The 20,473-nt window shown below is 56.8% G+C and overlaps 2 protein-coding genes across 4 annotated transcripts; one reads left to right on the top strand and one right to left on the bottom strand.

Annotated features, from left to right (window-relative positions):
• Positions 1-120: 120 nt before the first annotated feature.
• DNASE1L2 (deoxyribonuclease 1 like 2) lies at positions 121-2,951 on the top strand. Its single transcript, XM_033236126.1, is given in 9 exon segments — positions 121-239; positions 630-744; positions 961-1,143; positions 1,225-1,313; positions 1,404-1,487; positions 1,562-1,694; positions 1,696-1,857; positions 1,975-2,226; positions 2,602-2,951. Coding segments are annotated over 7 exon segments (921 nt in total). The 5' UTR covers positions 121-239; positions 630-744; positions 961-999; the 3' UTR covers positions 2,659-2,951.
• Positions 2,952-4,486: 1,535 nt separating this feature from the next.
• On the bottom strand, positions 4,487-19,753 carry ECI1 (enoyl-CoA delta isomerase 1). 3 transcript variants are annotated; one of them, XM_033236116.1, is made up of 7 exons: positions 19,734-19,753; positions 19,349-19,462; positions 11,988-12,115; positions 9,572-9,718; positions 8,508-8,629; positions 8,237-8,415; positions 4,487-4,735 (listed from the first exon to the last, which is right to left on the bottom strand). In XM_033236116.1, exons 3-7 carry the CDS (start codon positions 12,102-12,104, stop codon positions 4,569-4,571), a joined length of 732 nt encoding a protein of 243 aa, XP_033092007.1. In that variant the 5' UTR covers positions 12,105-12,115; positions 19,349-19,462; positions 19,734-19,753; the 3' UTR covers positions 4,487-4,568. The 3 variants fall into 3 exon arrangements, with proteins under 3 accessions (XP_033092007.1, XP_033092005.1, XP_033092006.1); XM_033236114.1 differs by lacking the exon at positions 19,734-19,753 and adding an exon at positions 19,561-19,696; XM_033236115.1 differs by lacking the exons at positions 9,572-9,718; positions 19,734-19,753 and adding an exon at positions 19,561-19,697.
• Positions 19,754-20,473: the final 720 nt, after the last annotated feature.

The raw sequence follows: 20,473 nt of genomic DNA, 5'->3' as shown, positions 1-20,473 counted from the left end.
CAGCACCTGCCTCCCAGGCCACCCCTAGACTCACCGTGCCTGGCCGCCCCGCCCAGAGGCTCCCGCCAGCCCTGGCGGCGCCTTGGTGGCGCGTGGGTGTCATTGGCATGTTGACCAACAGCCTCCTGCCCTGCCCAGCTGGAGCTGTGCCCCCAGCTGCACTGCCTGAGGCCTGTGGGTAGGTGGGAGGACCAGGGACGGGGACAGGGAGATCTGGGAGCCTCGGCCTCCACCACAGGGTGAGCAGGTGGAGCAGCAGGAGATGCTGGGCAAGGAGTGTGGCTGGTCCTTCCTGTGCTGCCTTCCTTTCCCTGAAGGGATTCTGCTCAGGGAGAGAGTCTAGGCGACCTAGTTTCTAGGAGTGGGGACAAGAACAGCCACACCGGGATGTGGCTGGCCGTCTACCTCCATCCGAGGGGCTGGCAGGGGCTTCTGGGATGGTTTTGGGACAGGCCTGGGGTACCAGAAGAGGCTCAGGCAGGTCTCCCGCCCCTTACCCTGGGGGTCTCCATGGGGATGAAAGCCAGGAGTTCATCAGGCACCCAGCTGGGTCGAGGGGGCGGGACCCAGCGCAGCCCAGCCCCTCCCTGGACCAGGACCTCAAATACCGGCCCCTGTCCTGGTGCCAGAGCTGCTGCTGGAGGGAATCAGTGCAGTCCTGTGTCGGACACGCCTGCAGCCTGGACCTGGGATCCCCATTCCCCTAGAACCCCTGAGCCTCGAGCCTCCGCACCCACATTCAAGGTGAGTCTTTCCGCTGGCTGAGCTGGGGCTGGACGGGTCGGACCCTCTATTCCGGCTGCAGCTTCTCGCGCAGTGAGAAGACAGCCGTCCCTGAGAGCCTAGCAGTGCCCTGGGAGCCTGCAGAGCGCAGGGGCGGATTCTACGTCGCACTGGCTGTCACGGGGCGGCCGCGGAGGAGAGGGGTGGGTCGGTGGGTCTGACAACAGGTCTGCGTAGGCGGCCGCTTCTGTCCCTCCCAGCCCCTCGCTCCGCGCAATGGGCGGGCCCCGGGCCCTGCTGGCCGCGCTCTGGGCGCTGGAAGCCGCCAGGGCCGCGGCGCTTCGCATCGGAGCCTTCAACATCCAGAGCTTCGGCGACAGCAAAGTGTCGGACCTGGCTTGCGGCAGCATCATCGCTAAGGTGGGGCCCCGGCCGGGGCGGGGCGGGGTGGCGTTTGGGGGTGCTGACCACGCTGACCCCGCACCCGCGACTCCTCCCCAGATCCTGGCGGGTTATGACCTCGCGCTGGTGCAGGAGGTGCGAGACCCAGACCTCAGCGCCGTGTCCACGCTCATGGAGCAGATCAACAGGTGTGGTGGGCAGGGCCCCTCGTCTCGACCCTCAACCAGGATCTCGCCCCGGCGTGGCGCCCTGACCCTGAGCGGGCCCTGTCTCTGCAGGGTGTCCGAGCACGAGTACAGCTTTGTGAGCAGCCAGCCCTTGGGCCGGGACCAGTACAAGGAGATGTACCTGTTCGTGTACAGGTGAGGGGCGGACCACAGTGAGGGGCGCGCGGGGCCGCAGGTGGGAGGCTCAGCGCGTCCCCCACATCTCCTAGGAAGGACGCGGTGTCTGTCGTGGACACATACCAGTACCCGGACCCCGAGGACGTCTTCAGCCGCGAGCCCTTCGTGGTCAAGTTCTCGGCCCCCGGCTCAGGTGAGCAGGCCCCGCCCCTCCCCTGCCGCCGGCCCGCCCCTCCCCTCCCGCCGGGACCTGACGCCGCGACCCCTACCCGCAGCAGCGCATAAGCTGGTGCTGATCCCGCTGCACGCGGCGCCGCATCAAGCCGTGGCGGAGATCGACGCGCTCTACGACGTGTACCTAGACGTGATAGACAAGTGGGGCACCGACGTAAGCCCATCCCTCGGTCCCGGGGTCCCTGCAGGCGCGCCCCGGGGGTCTGGGCCATGAGGGCGGGACCTCGACGGCCCCTAGGGCGGCTCAGACCCGGCTCCGCGGCACCTGCAGGACATGCTGTTCCTGGGCGACTTCAACGCCGACTGCAACTATGTGCGGGCGCAGGACTGGGCCGCCATCCGCCTGAGGAGCAGTGAGGTCTTCAAGTGGCTCATCCCTGACAGCGCCGACACCACGGTGGGCAACTCAGACTGTGCCTACGACCGCATCGTGGCCTGCGGCGCCCGCCTGCGCCGAAGCCTGAAGCCCCAGTCGGCCACCGTGCACGACTTCCAGGAGGAATTCGGCCTGGACCAGACTCAGGCCAGTGGGCCGTGGGGCGGCGCTGGTCCTGGGTCCCCATAGCCTGGGCGCACGCAGACAGTAGGGAGGGGCCAGCACCCAAGGGGGGGGGCCACCTCAGCTCCCCTCCCTGCACCAGGGATCATTTCCAAGGGCCCTGGAGAGCCTGGCCCACCCCGTGTGGAGCTCTGGGCAGGCAGGGTACCTTGCCTTTCCCTCAAAGGGCCAATGGTGACACTCTCTGCCCTGGCCCCTGCCCCACCGCAGGCAGCAGCAGGGGTGGGCACCTAGGCCTCACCGGCCCTTCCCGCAGAGGCAGTGGCTTGTGGACACCCAGTGGGCCCATCCCGGTGGCTGGGGTGCACTTTTCCCCTGAGGCTCTTTCTCGCCCCCCAGGCTCTCGCCATCAGCGACCACTTTCCGGTGGAGGTGACCCTCAAGTCCCACAGATGACTCGAGGCCTGGCTGGGGCACACCACCTGCAGATCCTGGCCCTGAGGAATGGCCCCACAGTGGTCCCTTCAGGGTAGCAGCCACCCTTCAGTGAGGCCCCAAGGCAGAGTCGGCTGGGCATGGACCAGGGGCCATGGACACGTAATGGGCTGCCCTGCAACTCCGTTTCCCATCTGTGAGACGGGCTGCATCCAGCGACTTCAGGGGGTGTTGTGAGCCCCATGAGGGGCACAGAGGGCACTGCCTGGCAAATGTCTGCTCAATAAATGAGTTGCTCCCAGCCGGGCCCCACAGCTTGGCTCCCAGGCCTCTGTCCTTCCTAGGGACCTAGCCTCAGCTCCTCGGGGCAGTCCCACTTCCCTGAGGAAATGCAGCTCAGGGAGGCAGGCTCTGGGTATGTCTTGGGCTGCCCACCCCATGTCCTGATGGGACTTGGCCGCCTCCAGAGCCTGTTGGCCCCAGAAGGCAGCTCAGGGACCCTCCTTGCTCATTCTCTGTGCAAACTACAAATGCTCTCAGGAGCCTGTACTGTGAGCACAGCTGGGACAGGGATGGCGCCCACACACCAGTCTCCTGGGCCCTTGGCGGGTCTCAGAATAGCTCTCCCCAGGCCCACCCCGCAGCCCCCACTCCAGGGCCCTGCGGGGGCCCCCAGGCACTTGTCTCAGGAGCCCGGTCTCACCCAGCACTGCAAGGGGAGGCTGGTCCCAGTCGGTCAGCAGTCCTGGAGCTTTTGGGGAGCCTGAGAGCAGTAGGTGGACTGGACTCCTCCCTGCTGAGGTAGGTGGCTTGGGACTAAGGTCCCGTGCAAAGAACTGCACAGCTCGCTATGGCTCAGCCCTTCAAGTTTGCTGCCCTGTGCCCTGGGCAAGGCCACCACATTAGGATTGGGAACAGGCAGGCCCATGGGTCCACTGGGTCACTGATGGGGGCCCGATGAGGTTTCTGGTTTTTGAAACATCATATGTTAGCAAGGTGTGGGAACTTGGTCTGAATTGCATGGGAGGAAAAACCTTTGTTTCAAGGATTTGGATGAGTTTGGTTCTTGCAAAATCCTTCTTAAAGGACATTTGGGCCCAGGTGCGGTGGCTCAAGCCTGTAATCCCAGCACTTTGGGAGGCCGAGACAGGTGGATCACGAGATCAGGAGATCAAGACCATCCTGGCTAACATGGTGAAACCCCGTCTCTACTAAAAAATACAAAAAATTAGCCGGGCGAAGTGGCGAGCGCCTGTAGTCCCAGCTTCTCGGGAGGCTGAGGCAGGAGAATGGCGTGAACCCGGGAGGCGGAGCTTGCAGTGAGCTGAGATCCGGCCACTGCACTCCAGCCTGGGCAGCAGAACGAGACTCCGTCTCAAAAAAAAAAAAAAAAGGACATTTGGAGCCCTGGCAGCACAGCTGCCTCCAGAGTCCCACTCCCGCCGGCTCAGGATCCCCCAGTTGCTCTGATTCACTGTCCACTCCCTTCATCCTGATGAGTAAGGGCAGTGGCCAAAAGGCTTTTCTCTGGGGAGTCCTGTGTGGGTCATGGGGCCAAGACCACCTGGCCTCACACCTAAGAGCAGGCAGTCCAAAGGCCGGAATGGACGACCAGGGACTTGATTGACGATTCTGCCTTGGGAATGGAGACACTCAGTGGTGACCTCACCAGGTCCAGAATGGCGCCCCCTGCCAGTCACAGTCCCAAGTCAAAAGGCTGCTCTCAACTCCCCTTGCCTGCGGGGCACAGGCACCCGTGTGTGTTTGTGTGTGGTTCGGCCTTGGGCCACCGGGCTACGAGGAACAGGAACTTCTATGTAAAATCAGTCAAATGAAACGCTGGCAGTAATTTTAAGTTGAAAAATGCCTTGTTTAAGACCTCCCTGGGACCCAGAGGGGCACGCGTGGCTGTAAGTCTGGCAGCCCAGCCGTTAGTGTTTCTTTTCTTTGAGCCTTTCTAAGTACAGCTGCAGGGACTTCTGGATGGAGTCTTTGGAGATGAAGCTGACGAAGTTCTGCACGTCCGCATCACGCTGAGTGATCAGGCGGCTGGCTGTGGCCTTTCGCATCATGGCCTTCGTCAGCTGTCGAGCATGGTCTAAAGAAAATGGGACCTACCACTGAAATCCCGCTTTCAGGGCAGTGGGGTGACTCCCAACTTACATTCATTCACTCATTCATTCATTCATTCATTTATTTATTTATTTTGAGACGGAGTCTTGCTCTGTCGCCGGGGCTGGAGTGCAGTGGCCGGATCTCAGCTCACTGCAAGCTCCGCCTCCCGGGTTCACGCCATTCTCCTGCCTCAGCCTCCCGAGTAGCTGGGACTACAGACGCCCGCCACCTCGCCCGGCTAGTTTTTTGTATTTTTTAGTAGAGACGGGGTTTCACAGTGTTCGCCAGGATGGTCTCGATCTCCTGACCTCGTGATCCGCCCGTCTCGGCCTCCCAAAGTGCTGGGATTACAGGCTTGAGCCACCGCGCCCGGCCATTTATTTATTTTTTTGAGATGGAGTCTTGCTCTGTTGCCCAGGCTGCAGTGGTATGATCTCGGCTCACTGCAACCTCTGCCTCCTGGGTTCAAGTGATTCTCCTGCATCAGCCTCCCGAGTAGCTGGGATTACAGGTATGCGCCACCACGCCCAGCTAATTTTGCATTTTTAGTAGAGATGGGGTTTCCCCATGTTGGCCAGGCTGGTCCCGAACTCCCGAGCTCAGGTGATCCACCCATCTCGGCCTCCCAAAGTGCTGGTTTTACAGGCATGAGCCACCACACCCGGCCCTATATTTTTTTTTTTAAGAGAAAGATCTTCTCTGTCACCCACACTGGAGTGCAGTAGTGTGATCATGACTCACTGCAGCCTTGAATTCCTGGGCTCAGGTGATCCTCTCACCTCAGCCTCCCGAGTAGCTGGGACTACAGGCGTGCACCACACCGCCTGACCAATTTTGTATTATTTATTTATTTTTGAGATGGAGTGTCTGTCGCCCAGGCTGGACTACAGTGGCATGATCTCAGCTCACTGCAACCTCCACCTCCTAGGTTCAAGCAATTCTCCTGCCTCAGCCTCCTGAGTAGCTGGGATTATAGAAGCGTCACCACGCCTGGCTAATTTTTGTATTTTTAGTAGAGAAGGGTGAAGTTTCACCATGTTGGTCAGGCTGATCTTGAACTCCTGACCTCAGGTGATCCACTCGCCTTGGCCTCCCAAAGTGCTGGGATTACAGGCGTGAGCCACCGCGCCCAGCCACTTAACGTGTTATTTTCACTCAATTATATTATGAAGAATATTTCCATGGTGCAGGAGGCTGAGGCAGGAGAATGGCGTGAACCCAGGAGGTGGAGGTTGCAGTGAGCTGAGATTGTGCCACTGTACTCCAGCCTGAGGGACTGAGTGAGACTCTGTCTCAAAAAAAAAAAAGAAAAAAAAATATTTTTCCATGGCACTGAATATTCTCTTACAGGACGGGAAATGGCAGAACAGCCTTCAGTTACTTGTATCAGGGTTGGTAAATCTGGCTTCCCAAGGCCCTGAAGCTATGAACGGTTTTTACTTTTTTGAGACCGAATCTGTGTCGCCCAGGCTGGAGTGCAGTGGCATGATCTTGGCTCACTGCAACCTCAGCCTCCCAGGTTCAAGTGCTTCTCTGGCCTCAGCCTTCCCGAGTAGGTGGGATTATAGGCACCTGCCCCCACACCTGACTAATTTTTATATTTTTAGTAGAGACGGGGTTTCGCCATGTTGGCCAGGCTGGTCTCAAACTCCTGACCTCAGGTGATCCACCCGCTTTGGCATCTCAAAGTGCTCGGATTACAGGCCTGAGCCACTGTACTGGGCTGGTTTTTACATTTTTGAGGAGTTGAAAATCAAAAGGTTAGTATTCTGTGACAAGTGAAAATTATGTGAAACTCAAATTTCAATGTCCGTAAATCTTTTTTTTTTTTTTTTTCTGAGATGGAGTCTTGCTGTCACCCAGGCTGGAGTACACTGGCATGATCTTGGCTCACTCCATCCTCTGCCTCCCAAGTTCAAGTGATTCTCCTGCCTCAACCTCCCAAGTAGCTGTAATTACAGGCACGTGCCACCATGCCCGGCTCATTTTTGTATTTTTTTTTTTTTTCTTTGAGACAGAGTCTTGCTCTGTTGCCCAGGCTGGAGTGCAGTGGTGTGATCTTGGCTCACTGCAAGCTCTGCCTCCCGGGTTCACGCCATTCTCCTGTCTCAGCCTCCCAAGTAGCTGGGACGACAGGCGCCTGCACCCATGCCCGGCTAATTTTTGTATGTTTAGTAGAGACGGGGTTTCACTGTGTTAGCCAGGATGGCCTCGATCTCCTGACCTCGTGATCCGCCCGCCTCGGCCTCCCAAAGTGCTGGGATTACAGGCGTGAGCCACCACGCCCGGCCCATTTTTGTATTTTTAGTAGAGATGGGTTTTTTTTTTTTTTTTTTTTGAGGCGGAGTCTCGCTCTGTCGCCCGGACTGGAGTGCAGTGCCGGATCTCAGCTCACTGCAAGCTCCGCCTCCCGGGTTTCCGCCATTCTCCTGCCTCAGCCTCCCGAGTAGCTGGGACTACAGGCACCCGCCACCTCGCCCGGCTAGTTTTTGTATTTTTAGTAGAGACAGGGTTTCACCGTATTAGCCAGGATGGTCTCGATCTCCTGACCTCGTGATCCGCCCGTCTCGGCCTCCCAAAGTGCTGGGATTACAGGCTTGAGCCACCGCGCCCGGCCGTGATGGGTTTTCACCATGTTGGCCAGGCTGGTCTCGAACTCCTGATCTCAAGTGATCTGCCTGCCTCGGCCTCCCAAAGTGCTGAGATTACAAGGTGTGAGCCACCGCGCCTGGCCCAGTGTCCATAAAGCTTTGCCAGATCACAGCTACACCTGTCAGTTTACGTCTCCTCCGTGGCTGCTTTCTACCACAAAGGTCTTACCTACAGAGCCCGCAAGCCACCTGGCCCTTTAGAGACGGCATTTGCTGGGCCTGGTGTATACCATCGCTGACATGACCAGCTCTATTTCTGTGAAGTGGACAACTGTCTTTGTGGTAGGTTGAAAAGTGTGTCCCAAAAGATAGGTCCAATTCCTAACCACAGCTCTGGAACCTGGAAGTGTGACCTTATTTGGAAAGAGTCTCTGCAGATGTAATTAAGTTGGGATCATCTTGGATTTAGGGTAGGTCCTAAATCACATGGCAGGAGTCCTGAGAATGGAGAGACCTGAGACCCATGAAAACACAGGGGAGAAATCTGCGTAAGGATGGAGGCAGAGATTAGAGCAAGGTGTCCACAAGCCCAGGGAGGCCTGGAGCCAGCAGAAGTGGGCAGGGGCACCAAGGAGCCTCCCCTGGAGCCCAGGGAGGAAGGGCAGCCCTGCCCACACCTTGATTTTGCACCTCTGGTCTCCAGCACCATGAGATCAACTTCTGTGGTCTGGGCCACCCGGTCTGTGCTGCGTTGTTACAGCAGTCTCCTGACACCCACATGACTGTGATTCTGAACAGTCTCCTGCAGTCACGATGTCCACAGAGAACCTCTGGGTAGAGAACCTTCTGGTCTCCCCAGCATCATCGGGCGCCCGCCATGCCCTGTGCCTCACCTGGTGTGGTCATCCACTGGGCTATCGCTGACAGCGCAGTGCTCTGCACCTGCTCCTCTGGGACCACCTGGTCCACTATGCCCACCTGCAGGGCCTCTGCCGGTGGGAAGAGTAGCCCCAGCTGCAGCGCACGCTCGGCCGCCCGGTGCCCGATGATGTTCTCCAGGGTGTCTTTGAACCTGGAACGCAGACACCCGCTCACCATGTGGCCCCAGGTGGGTCAGTTCCCTCCACGACAAGCATGGAGTGTGGCTGCAGCCCCGGGCCTTACCAGAAAGGGGCGACGATACCCAGCTGGGTCTCGTTGAGTCCTATGCAGTACCTGGGGTTGTCTGCCAGGACACGGTAGTCACAGGTCAGGGTCATCAGGCAGCCTCCGGCAGGGCAGGCTCCCTGCAGGGAGAGGCCAGACAGGGCTCTTAGACTCTTAGATGCTGCTGGTCCCAACTGCATTCCAGAGGGCTGGGTCCAAGGATGCCAAGGAGGGCCTGTGCCCTCGGTGTGCCCCAACCCCCACAGGGCTCCATACCCACAATGGTCTGGGCTGGGCTGGGTGTGTACCAGGAAATGGATGGGGAAGGAACTGGCCCCTTAGTGCTCCACAAGGAGGGTCTGAGGCTCGTCCTCAGCCCAGGGTCATTAGTTCTTAGGCAACAGAAAATCACTTTTTAAAACCATTCAGTTAGGGGAGCAAGTTGCTTGTCCTTTCAGAGCTTTTACTCAATGCTAAAATGCCACATAAGGATTTAGTCAGAGCCGTCATGCCCCATGGGGCCTCGTTACCACCCCAGCAGCTCGCGCCACCAGAATGTCCTGGGAACCCCACACTCACCCTGCGGTCACTGCAGGCACCCACTGCCCCGCACAGGACCCGTCCTGTCTGCATGGCCGTGCACCCGTGAGGCTTCTCTCACACCAGCCCTCCCCTTCACCAGGCTCTGGCCCGCACCCAACGTGTCACAGCCACCCCACAGGACACCCTGGTTCCAGAGGTGGAGCCTCCACGTTGTCCTCAGCTTCCCTGGCCTTCCTTGGGGAGGGATGGAGTGATGTTTCCACCACACACAGCCTCCACCCAGGCTGGCATCAACCCCAGGCCCTGGTCCCTACCCACTGGCTCTTTTCTGGGTCTTGTCTGACAGACCCAGGCAGGCCCCTCACCTGAGGCCCAGCACGCCATGCGGTCTGCAATGGCACTCATCTGTGCACATCTCAGGGTCTCCCCAACCATTCCCTTCCCCTGTGAGAGATTCCAAGGGCAGGACAGTGTCTGCCCCACCCCCCGGGGCTGGCCCAGAAGAGCCAGCGAGGCCACCTGGTACTGGGGACACTCACATTGATGGCGGAGACCAGCACCAGGTTGGACTGGTAGAACCGCAGCCACAGCTCCTGCACCGCCTTCCAGTACTCGGCATAGTGGGCGGGGCTCCTCCCACACATCTCTGTCAGGTCCAGGCCGGCCGAGAAGACACCCGGACAGTCCTGCAGGGGGCGCCAGGGCCACGCACCCATCAGAGTCCACCTCCCAGCTGGCATCACAGCAGGAAGACTGAGGAGCCCAAGTGCCCAAGGCACAGCAGGGCCAGGTCACACTCAGGGTGTGGGTGCTGCCCCCATGGAGCCAGGACTAGGCGCTCCAAGGACTCGGCCTAGGCCCTGGACCCGGCTTCCCTGTACTTTCCAGAACATTCTTCCCTTTCCCGCTTCAAACTGGATAGGAGAGGACAGGCAGGGCCAGGCACCTCCCAGGGACATCAGAGCGCTGGGCCTCAGGCTCCGCACGCCCGGCTCGGGCAGAGGAACCCAGAGGTGTGGTGAAGACTCCTTAGAGTTCAGAGGAGGTGCATGTTCTGAATCATTCACCCGGAAAGGGCCAAGCAAGCCACAGACCGCCGTGTGGACCAGGAAGTGCTAGAGTGGGAGAAGGATCTGGAAAGTGTGGGTTTCTCAAGAGCTACCAAGGGCGGGCGAGGGGTGAGCACAGGTGGGAGGGAACCTCCCATGGCCAGAGTAGCGGGTGCCAGCACGGGGGCCTCAGACGCCCAGTCAGGGCTGCTGGCCAGGGAGGTGGGCTCGGGGAGGAGTGGAAAACCCACCCTGGGGCCCCTGCACGGTCACAGCACCCTGAGCAAACAACAAAGGTGCCCTCCCCTCTGCACGACACAGCACGTTTTCCTCCCGAGGGCCGGATGCTCCAAGGCTGTGGGTGAACTTGTTCCTGCAGCCAAACCCAGCTCACCCTGATTCACACAAGCAGAGCTGGGCAGATGTTTACCCCACACTGTCCACAGAAAGGACGACAACCACCTAATGTGTGTGAGGAGGCGGGGGCCGGGACAGATGGGATGGCCTCCACATCCTCAGGTCATGTGAAAAAGCCAGGAGCAGTGCGGGTGTGCAACGCAGCTCCACTGTGCCCAAACGTGAGCTGCCGCCGCACAGAACGGGCAGGCGGGTTCTTTGTTTCTACAAAACGCGTTCTACTTCCATTACTCAAGACCCAGGCCCGGCGTGGTGGCTCATGCCTGTAATCCCAGAGATTTGGGAGGCCAAGATGGGAGGACTGCTTGAGGCCAGGAGTTCAAGACCAGCCTGGGCAACACAGCAAGACCCCATCTGTACAAAAAAGTAAAAATTAAGCAAAAAAAATTAACCAGGTGCAATGGCTCACACCTGTAATCCTAGCGCATCGGGAAGTTGAGGTGGGAGGACTGCTTGAGCCCAGGAGTTCAAGACCAACATGGGCAACAAAGACACTGTCTCTACCAAAAATTTTTAAAATTTTCAAGATTCAAGAACCGCTTGAACCCAGGAGGCGGAGGTTGTAGTAAGCCAAGATCACGTCACTGTACTCCAGCCTGGGCAACAGAGAGAGATTCTGTCTCAATAAGTACACAAGGCTGGACACGGCCAGCACTTTGGGAGGCCAAGGTGGGCGGATCACTTGAGGTCAGGAGTTCTAGGCCAGGCCCTGTAAAGCTACCCCAGCCTCCGAGGACCCCTCACTCCTGTCACCTCGGCCATGGCCCACCTCCCCTCAGGGGTCTCATCCTCCTGGGCCTGACACTACTTATTGCCCCTCCGCGACCCTGGTAATGACATCGTTCCCACAGATGCCACGCCTAGCGTTCGCCAGCACTCAGGCAACACTTAGAGTCCCCTGCACAAGAACTCAGACCAAAGAGGTTCCCCCTCTGAGAACTTGCCCCGAAGACTGGCCCACAGAGGATCAGAGAACACGGGCATTGTTCGCAGGACTGGCTCAGGGCACCCAAGTGATCCTAGCGGGGAGCACCCCAGGAACCCACCACCAGGTGTGCTTAGGATCCAAGGTGACCCCATAGATGCATGGCTCTCCCTCACTCGCTGCCCACAGCTCCCCCCAGTGTCCGCCTGGATGACGGCCCAGGCCAGGAAGGCTGTCTCCTGGGAATTCTGCCTACCGGGAAGGACGTGTCCCGGGAAGGCTGTCTCTTGGGAAAGCCGTCTCCTGGGAAGGTTATCTCCCAGACTGGCCCACCTTTACCTTTGGGAATGATCTGCTTGAGGCCCGTGACAGTTTGGCTCCCTGCTGGGGCACACCCAGACCATGCTCCTGGAAGCCTCCCGTGGAGGCACCTGGAGTTCAGGGTGGTGGGGCTGCTGGCTGCCTGCACCACCTGCCGGCAGGCTCTGCCTCTTCCCATGTGCAACAGGCCTGTGCTCCTATCAGAGAACTTGGGCAGGGGTAGGGAGCGGAACGGACACGTACGGAGGTCAGGACGACACCGCGGAAGCTCCTGTCACTCTCCAGCTTCTCCAGGCAGATGACCAGCTCCGTCAGAAACTCCAGGCTCAGGGTGTTCACCGGGGGGTGCTTCAATTTCATCACAGCCACCCCTAATTTAAAAAATGAGAAAAGAGATGTAATCCCAGCACTTTGGGAGGCCGAGACGGGCAGATCACAAGGTCAGGAGATCGAGACCATCCTGGCTAACACGGTGAAACCCCGTCTCTACTAAAATATACAAAAAACTAGCCGGGCGAGGTGGCGGGCGCCTGTAGTCCCAGCTACTCAGGAGGCTGAGGCAGGAGAATGGCGTGAACCCATGAGGCGGAGCTTGCAGTGAGCTGAGATCGCACCACTGCACTCCAGTTCGGGCGACAGAGCGAGACTCCGTCTCAAAAAAAAAAAAAAAAGAGAGAGCAAAGAGAAAGCTCACACCTGGCACTGGAAAAGCACTCTGATGAGCCTGCACCCTCAACCAAGCCGTGATAGCTGTGCATTTGGGGGGTTTTGTTTGTTTCTTTATTTATTTAGAGACGGAGTCTCGCTCTGTCGCCCAGGCTGGAGTGCAGTGGCCGGATCTCAGCTCACTGCAAGCTCCGCCTCCCGGGTTCACGCCATTCTCCTGCCTCAGCCTCCCGAGTAGCTGGGACTACAGGCGCCCGTCACCATGACCGGCTAATTCTTTTGTATTTTTAGTAGAGACAGGGTTTCACCGTGTTAGCCAGGATGGTCTCAATCTCCTGACCTTGTGATCCGCCCACCTCAGCCTCCCAAAGTGTTGGGATTACAGGTGTGAGCTACCGTGCCCGGTCCTATTTTTGTTTGAGATGGAGTTTCGCTCTTGTTGCTCTGGTTGGAGTGCAATGGGGTGATCTTGGCTCACCGCAGCCTCCGCCTCCTGGGTTCAAGCGATTTGACTGCCTCAGCCTCCCGAGTAGCTGGGATTACAGGTGCGTGCCACTACACCCAGCTAATTTTGTATTTTTAGTAGAGACGGGGTTTCTCCATGTTGGTCAGGCTGGTCTTGAACTCCCGATCACAGGTGATCCACTCGCCTCGGCCTCCCAAAGTGCCAGGATTACAGGCGTGAGCCACAGTGCCCGGCCTGGGGGTTATTTTTTATTAATTATTATTATTTTTGAGACAGAGTCTCGCTCTATCACCCAGGCTGGAGTGTAGGGGTGTGATCTCTGCTCACTGCAGCTTTGACCTCCTGTGCTCCAGTGATCCTCCCAACTCAGTCTGCTGAGTAGCTGGGATCACAGGCACGGGCCACAATGCCCAGTTAATTTTTTTGATTTTTTAGTACAGACGAAGTCTCCTTTTGTTGCCCAGGCTGGTCTTGAACTCCTGAGTTCAAGTGGTCCTTCTGCCTCAGGCTCCCAAAGTGCTAGAGTACAGGAGTGAGCCTATGGCTTTTTAAATTGAAGTAAGATCGATATAACGTAAATTAACAATTTCATTTATTCTATATAAACTGCATGCTTTTTAAATTAACCATTTTCTTTCTCTCTCTCTTTCCTTCATTTTTTTTTTTGAGACGGAGTCTTATTCTGTCACCCAGACTGGAATAGAGTGGCGTGATCTCGGCTCGCTGTAAGCTCCGTCTCCCGGGTTCACGCCATTCTCCTGCCTCAGCCTCCCGAGTAGCTGGGACTACAGGCGCCCGCCACCTCGCCCGGCTAGTTTTTTTGTATTTTTTAGTAGAGACGGAGTTTCACTGTGTTAGCCAGGATGGTCTTGATCTCCTGACCTCGTGATCCGCCCGTCTCGGCCTCCCAAAGTGCTAGGATTACAGGCTTGAGCCACCGCGCCCGGCCTATTATTTTTTTTGACAGTCTCACTCTGTCATCAAGGCTGGAGTGCAGTGATGCAATCTCAGCTCACTGCAACCTCCACCTCCTGGGTTCAAGTAATTCTCCTGCCTCAGCCTCCGGAGTAGCTAGGACTACAGGCGTGCACCACTACACCCAGCTAGTTTTTGTATTTTTAGTAGAGATGGGGTTTCACCATGTTGGTTGGCCAGGATGGTCTTGATCTCTTGACCTCGTGATTCACCCACCTCGGCCTACCAAAGTGCTGGGATTACAGGCGTGAGCCACTCTGCCCAGTCAAATTAATCATTTTCTATCTTTATTTTTTTTGAGACAGAGTCTCGCTCTGTCACCCAGGCTGGAGTGCAGCAGTGCGATCTCGGCTCACTGCAGCCTCTGCCTCCTGGGTTCAAGTCATTCTTCTGCCTTAGCCTCCCGAGAAGCTGGAATTACAGGCACACACCACCACGCCTGGCTAATTTTTGCATTTTTAGTAGAGAAGGGGTTTCAACAGGTTGGCCAGGCTGGTCACGAACTCCTGACCTCAGGTGATCCTCCTGCATCGGCCTCCCAAAGTGTTGGGATTATAGGCATGAGCCACTGTACCCAGCCTAAATCAGCCATTTTTAAGTGAACAAGTCAGGCACTTACATAATTCAGTATACTGACTGTGTTGTGCAACTATCGCCACTGCCTAGCTCCAGAATCTTTTCATTGTCCCCAAAAGAATCCCTGTCCCCATTAGCAGTTGCTCCCCATCCCACCCCCAGCCCCTGGCGGCCGCCAATCTGCGTTCTGTGTCTATGGTTCTGCCTGCTCCGGCCATTCCATATCATCAGGATACCACAGTATGTGGGCTTTGTGGCCGGCTTTTTCCACTGAGTATCATGTGTTCAAGGCTCATCCATGTGGTCATTACTATTTATTTATGTTTTTTTACATTTTTATTTATTTATTTATTTATTTTTTGAGACAGAGTCTTGCTCTGTCGCCCAGGCTGGAGCGCAGTGGTGCAATCTCGGCTCACTGCAAGTTCCGCCTCCTGGGTTCATGCCATTCTTCTGCCTCAGCCTCCCAAGCAGCTGGGACTACAGGTGCTCACCACCAAGCCCGGCTAATTTTTTTTGTATTTTTAGTAGAGTCGGGGTTTCACCGTGTTAGCCAGGATGGTCTCGATCTCCTGACCCCATGATCCACCTGCCTCGGCCTCCCAAAGTGCTGAGATTACAGGCTTTAGCCACCGCGCCTGGCCTATTTATTTTTTATTTTTATTTTTTGGAGATGGAGTCTCACTCTGTCGCCCAGGATGGAGTGCAATGGAGTGCTATCAGCTCACTGCAACCTCTGCCTCCTGGGTTCAAGGGATTCTCCTGGCTCAACCTCCCAAGTAGCCAGCATTACAGGCGCCTGCCACCATGCCAGGCTAATTTCTGTATTTTTAGTAGAGGTGGAGTTTTGCCATGTTGGCCAAGCTGATCTTGAACACTCCTGACCTCAGGTGATCTGCTTGCCTTAGCCTCCCAAAATGTTGGGATTACAGGCGTGAGCCACCACGCCCATCCTATTTTATTTTTTTGAGATGGAGTCTCGCTTTCTCACCCAGGCTGGAGTGCAGTGGCGCGATCTTGGCTCACTGCAACCTCTGCCTTCCGGCTTCAAGCAATTCTCCTGCCTCAGCCTCCCGAAGAGCTGGGATTACAGGCGTGTGTTCCCATGCCTGGCTATCTTTTGTATTTTTAGTAGAGGGGGTTTCACTATGTTGGCCAGGCTGGCCTCGAGCTTCTGACCTCAAATGATCCGCCCACCTAGGCCTCCCCAAAAGTGCTGGGATTACAGGCATGAGTCACTGCGCCTGGCCTCAGTCATTGGCTATGTGTGTGGTGAGCAGCATGGATTTAGACCAAGCTGGTGTTCTGGTAACAAGGACACTGGGGGGAAAGGTAAAGAGACCAGAGATGAGGCCGGGCGCGGTGGCTCAAGCCTGTAATCCCAGCACTTTGGGAGGCCGAGACGGGTGGATCACGAGGTCAGGAGATCGAGACCATCCTGGCTAACACGGTGAAACCCCGTCTCTACTAAAAATACAAAAAAACTAGCCAGGCGAGATGGCGGGCGCCTGTAGTCCCAGCTACTCCGGAGGCTGAGGCAGGAGAATGGCGTAAACCCAGGAGGCAGAGCTTGCAGTGAGCTGAGATTCGGCCACTGCACTCCAGCCTGGGTGATACAGCGAGACTCCGTTTCAAAAAAAAAAAAGAGACCAGAGATGAGCATAAGATAACCAAGGAGAGGCCGGGCACAGGGGCTCACACCTGTAATCCCAGCACTTTGGGACACCGAGGTGGGCGGATCACAAGGACAGGAGATCGAGACCATCCTGGCTGACACGGTGAAACCCTGTTTCTACTAAAAATACAAAAAAAAAATTAGCCGGGCGTAGTGGCGGGTGCCTGTAGTCCCAGCTACTTGGGAGGCTGAGGCGGGGGAATGGCGTGAACCCGGGAGGCGGAGCTTGCAGTGAGCCAAGATTGGGCCACTGCACTCCAGCCTGGGGTACAGAGCGAGACTCTGCCTCAAACAAACAAACAAACAAACAAAAACAAAACAAGGAGACTCTGGAAGAGCTTAGACATCACGTGGGAAGTGGCTACATTCCTGGCATAGGGTGGGTACTAAATATTCCTTATTTATTTATTGTTTTTTCAGACAGAGTCTTGATCTGCTGCCCAGGCTGGAGTCCAGTGGTACAATCATAGCTCATTGCATCCCCGACCTCCTGGTCTCAAGTGATCTGCCTCAGCCTACCCAGTAGCATACAGCTCCGCACATGGCTAATTTTAAAATTTTTTGTAGAGATGGAGTCTCGCTATGTTGTCCAGGCTGGTCTCAAACTCCTGGGCTCAACTGATCCTCCTGTGTTGGCCTCCCAAAGTGCTGGGATTACAGGCATGATCCATGGCGCCTGGTCAAAAACATACACATATATATTTTTTTGAGACGGAGTCTCGCTCTGTTGCTCAGGCTGGAGTGCAGTGGCGTGATCTCGGCTCACTGCAAGCTCCACCCCCTGGGTTCATGCCATTCTCCTGCCTCAGCCTCCCGAGTAGCTGGGACTACAGGCGCCCGCCACCTCGCCCGGCTAATGTTTTGTATTTTTAGTAGAGACAGGGTTTCACTGTGTTAGCCAGGATGGTCTCGATCTCCTGACCTCATGATCCGTCCGCCTCAGCCTCCCAAAGTGCTGGGATTACAGGAGTGAGTCACTGGGCCCGACCTCAAAAACACGTATCTTAAGGTATTGGAATGAATAGTGTGGACTACACAACATTGTGAATGTACTTACTGCTACTGGGCTGTACTGAGCAAAATGGCTAGAATGGTAAATGTTAGGTATAAACATTTTTTTTTGAGACGGAGTCTCACTCTGTCGCCCAGGCTGGAGTGCAGTGGCCGGATCTCAGCTCACTGCAAGCTCTGCCTCCTGGGTTTACGCCATTCTCCTGCGTCAGCCTCCTGAGTAGCTGGGACTACGGGCGCCCGCCACCTCGCCCAGCTAGTTTTTTTTGTATATTTTAGTAGAGATGGGGTTTCACCGGGTTAGCCAGGATGGTCTCAATCTCCTGACCTCGTGATCCGCCCATCTTGGCCTCCCAAAGTGCTGGGATTACAGGCTTAAGCCACCTCGCCCGGCCAGGTATAAACATTTTTATGTACACACACACACACACACACACACACATACACACACACACATACACACACACACATTACCTCCAGTAAAAAAGGAAAAGTGTTGGTGCAATGACAATTTTTTACCCAAGTGCCTCCCCGTTTCACCATATAAAGAGACAAAGTAAGTTGGGCGCGGTGGCTCACGCCTGTAATCCCAGCACTTTGGGAGGCGGAGGCAGGCAGATCACAAGGTTAGGAGATCGAGACCGTCCTGGCTAACATGGTGAAACCCCGTCTCTACTAAAAATACAAAAAAAATTACCTGGGCGCCTGTAGTCCCAGCTGCTCGGGAGGCTGAGGCAGGAGAATGGCGTGAATCCGGGAGGCGGAGCTTGCAGTGAACAGATATTGTGCCACTGCACTCTAGCCTGGGCGACAGAGCGAGACTCCGTCTCAAAAAAAAAAGGTAGACAAAAAGACAAAGTAGAGTTTGGGGTCAGAAAGTCAGGCCTGACTGAGATTGCAGTGAGCCAGGACCATGCCATTGCACTCCAGCCTGAGCGACAGAGATGCTGTCTGAAAAAAATAAATAAATTTTTTTTTTTGCATTTTGTTGCAATATATTCAAATATGCTACAGAAATGATCCCTTCAGAAACTCAGTTTTTACAAAAATTAGTGGACATGGTGGTGGGCCCCTGTAATCGGAGCTACTTGGGAGGCTAAGGAGGGAGAACTGCTTGAACCCAGGAGGCACAGGTTGCAGTGAGCCGAGGTTGCGCCACTGTACTCCAGTCTGGTGAAAGAGCAAGACTACATCTCCAAAAATAAAGAAAAGAAACTCAGTTTGTAGTTGGTCTTGGTTTATCCCTCTCAGTTTGTAGAAGGAGCCCAGACAGAGAGGACGGAACCAAAAAGAGGCACCGGGAGCCGGGTGTCCCGAAGCTGTGCAGTGTGGGCACAGCCCTGAGTCTGGGGGGTTGGGGAGGGCAAGGGCTGTGACCTACTTGCAGAGGGGGAGGGCCTCCTCTCAGGAGCCACAGCAGGGACTGAGGCCTGCAGGGGGAGGTCCGGGTCAGCATGTCCTGGATGAGGAACTGCTCGTGCCTGGGCCGTGCCCTCTTGGTGCCCTCAGCTCGGCCTCCTGTCTGGAGGGAGCGCGCAGGCTTCTCTTCCAAAAGTACTTTTTCTATCCTTTCCAGTGGGTTTTACCAAGGGTTCTGACGGGAGGTCAGAACGACGGTTCTGACGAGATTCTGTGCCACATGGGAGTGTTAACAAACATCATTTTATTCCAAAATATTCTTTTCCACTTCCAATTGAATAACTTAGATAACAGCTCATATCTCCACTTATTTATTTATTTATTTATTTATTTAGAGACGGAGTCTTGCTCTGTGGCCCAGCTGGTGTGCAGAGGCACAATCTCGGCTCACTGCAGCCTCCACCTCCCAGGTTCCAGCGATTCTTCTGCCTCAGCCTCCCAGGCAGCTGGGATTACAGGCAGGCACCACCACACCCAGCTATTTTTTTCTTTTATATTTTTTAGTAGAGATGGCGTTTCATCATGTTGGCCAGGCTGATCTCGAACTCCTGACCTCAGGTGATCCGCCTGCCTCAGCCTCTCAAAGTGCTAGGATTACAGGCGCGAGCCACCGCGCCCGGCCCCCTACAACTTTAAAAACAGAAACTTTTGTCTCACGACGAACGAATCCAGGTAGAGAGGCAAGGTTGTTTCGAATCTTGGGTTCTAAACAGCAACTGAGCGTCGACAGACGTGGTTCTCCGATAGCGCCCCGCGAGCGCGGACCCCCGCGGGTCCCGGCCCCACGCCCGCGCTCCCTCGGTGCCGTCCGCTCACCTGCGCCCGCGTCCGGCTCCACCAACACCCGCTGGCTCCCGAAGCGCCGCGCGCCATCTCCCCCGCCGTCCGCCCGCTCTGTCCGCCCGAGGACCGCGCCCAGGAGCCGGGCCCCTGCGAAGGCAGCGCGGAGGAGCCCATTAGTTCCAGGCCCCGGCCCCGACCCCGGCCCCAACCCCGGCCCCGACCCCTGCCCGCCTCGGGTCTCGCACCCGCGCGGAGCAGAACGCGCGCAGGGACTCGCACAGCAGCCGCCAGCGCCATCTTGACCAGAACGCGCCTGGTGAAGGTCGCGAGTTAACTTGCCTCCTGGGGAGGGGGCGGAGTCCTCCCCCAGGAGCAGGCCCCGCCCCGTCCCCAGAGGCCGCTCAACGCCCCCACCTACCGGCGGAAGCAGCCGCCCACCGCCCTCCGGGTTCATCACCGGCAGCCGCGCGCTTCAGGGGCAGGCACCTAGATCCGGGGCAGGGCTGGCCTACAGGGAGACGCAAGGAGGTGCGGGCCCACTGCTGACGCAGCCACGACCAGCGCAGCGCCAGGGCAGGCTCTTCTACGGCGCGGGACACCGTAGGCAGGAGGCTGCCGGTGTTCGTGACCGCGAGCTCTAGGCCAGGCTCAGCTACTGCAGCATCGGCGCTGGAAAGGCGATCAAAGCAATGAGCCCTACACACGGGGTCCGTGAGGGAGGCCAGGGGCTGCCTGGAGTGAGCCCAGCCTCCCGCCCCTTTGGGAACAGGATCAGAGCTGCAGGTTTAGTCACCGAAGTGGGGGTGGGGGCAGCAGAACCTGGCGGTAAGAACAGGCCACACGCCTTGCTCAGCACAACGCCAAGTGCACAAAGTCCGGACCACGGTGGCACCTCTTACATTTTTATTTGTAGAGAAATGCCAAAGGATAAGAATACAGTCTGTTCCCACGGGGCCATAAGCGGGAGCTGGGGAGTGGGTCTGGTGTGGGGTCTTGGTCCGACCACTGGCAGCACTGGGCATTAGTAAGGTCCCAGCAGTTTTGGGTGGTCTCAACTTTTGTTCTCATCTTAAGCATTTCCAATTCTTCCTTGTGTCCCAAACCAATTTTTGAGGTGGAAAAATGGCCACTTAATGAAGGAGGAAGCAAGCCTGGCAT

Source organism: Trachypithecus francoisi, unplaced genomic scaffold, assembly GCF_009764315.1.
Source record: "Trachypithecus francoisi isolate TF-2019V2 unplaced genomic scaffold, Tfra_2.0 Lachesis_group15, whole genome shotgun sequence".
Lineage (NCBI taxonomy): Eukaryota > Metazoa > Chordata > Mammalia > Primates > Cercopithecidae > Trachypithecus > Trachypithecus francoisi.
Note: the sequence above shows the minus strand (reverse complement) of the source record. Positions and strands in the feature narration are given on the sequence as shown.

What these genes read in the sequence shown, in the direction of transcription:
- ECI1 (XM_033236114.1), bottom strand. Translation starts at nt 19,612, where the DNA reads ATGGCGCTGGCGGCTGCTGTGCGAGTCCCTGCGCGCGTTCTGCTCCGC. An exon ending in GGAGCCGGACGCGGGCGCAG is followed by an intron (nt 12,116 to 19,348) that starts GTGAGCGGACGG and finishes TTTTTAAATTAG; the next exon opens with GGGTGGCTGTGATGAAATTG. An exon ending in GGTATCGTCGCCCCTTTCTG is followed by an intron (nt 8,416 to 8,507) that starts GTAAGGCCCGGG and finishes TCTGCGTTCCAG; the next exon opens with GTTCAAAGACACCCTGGAGA.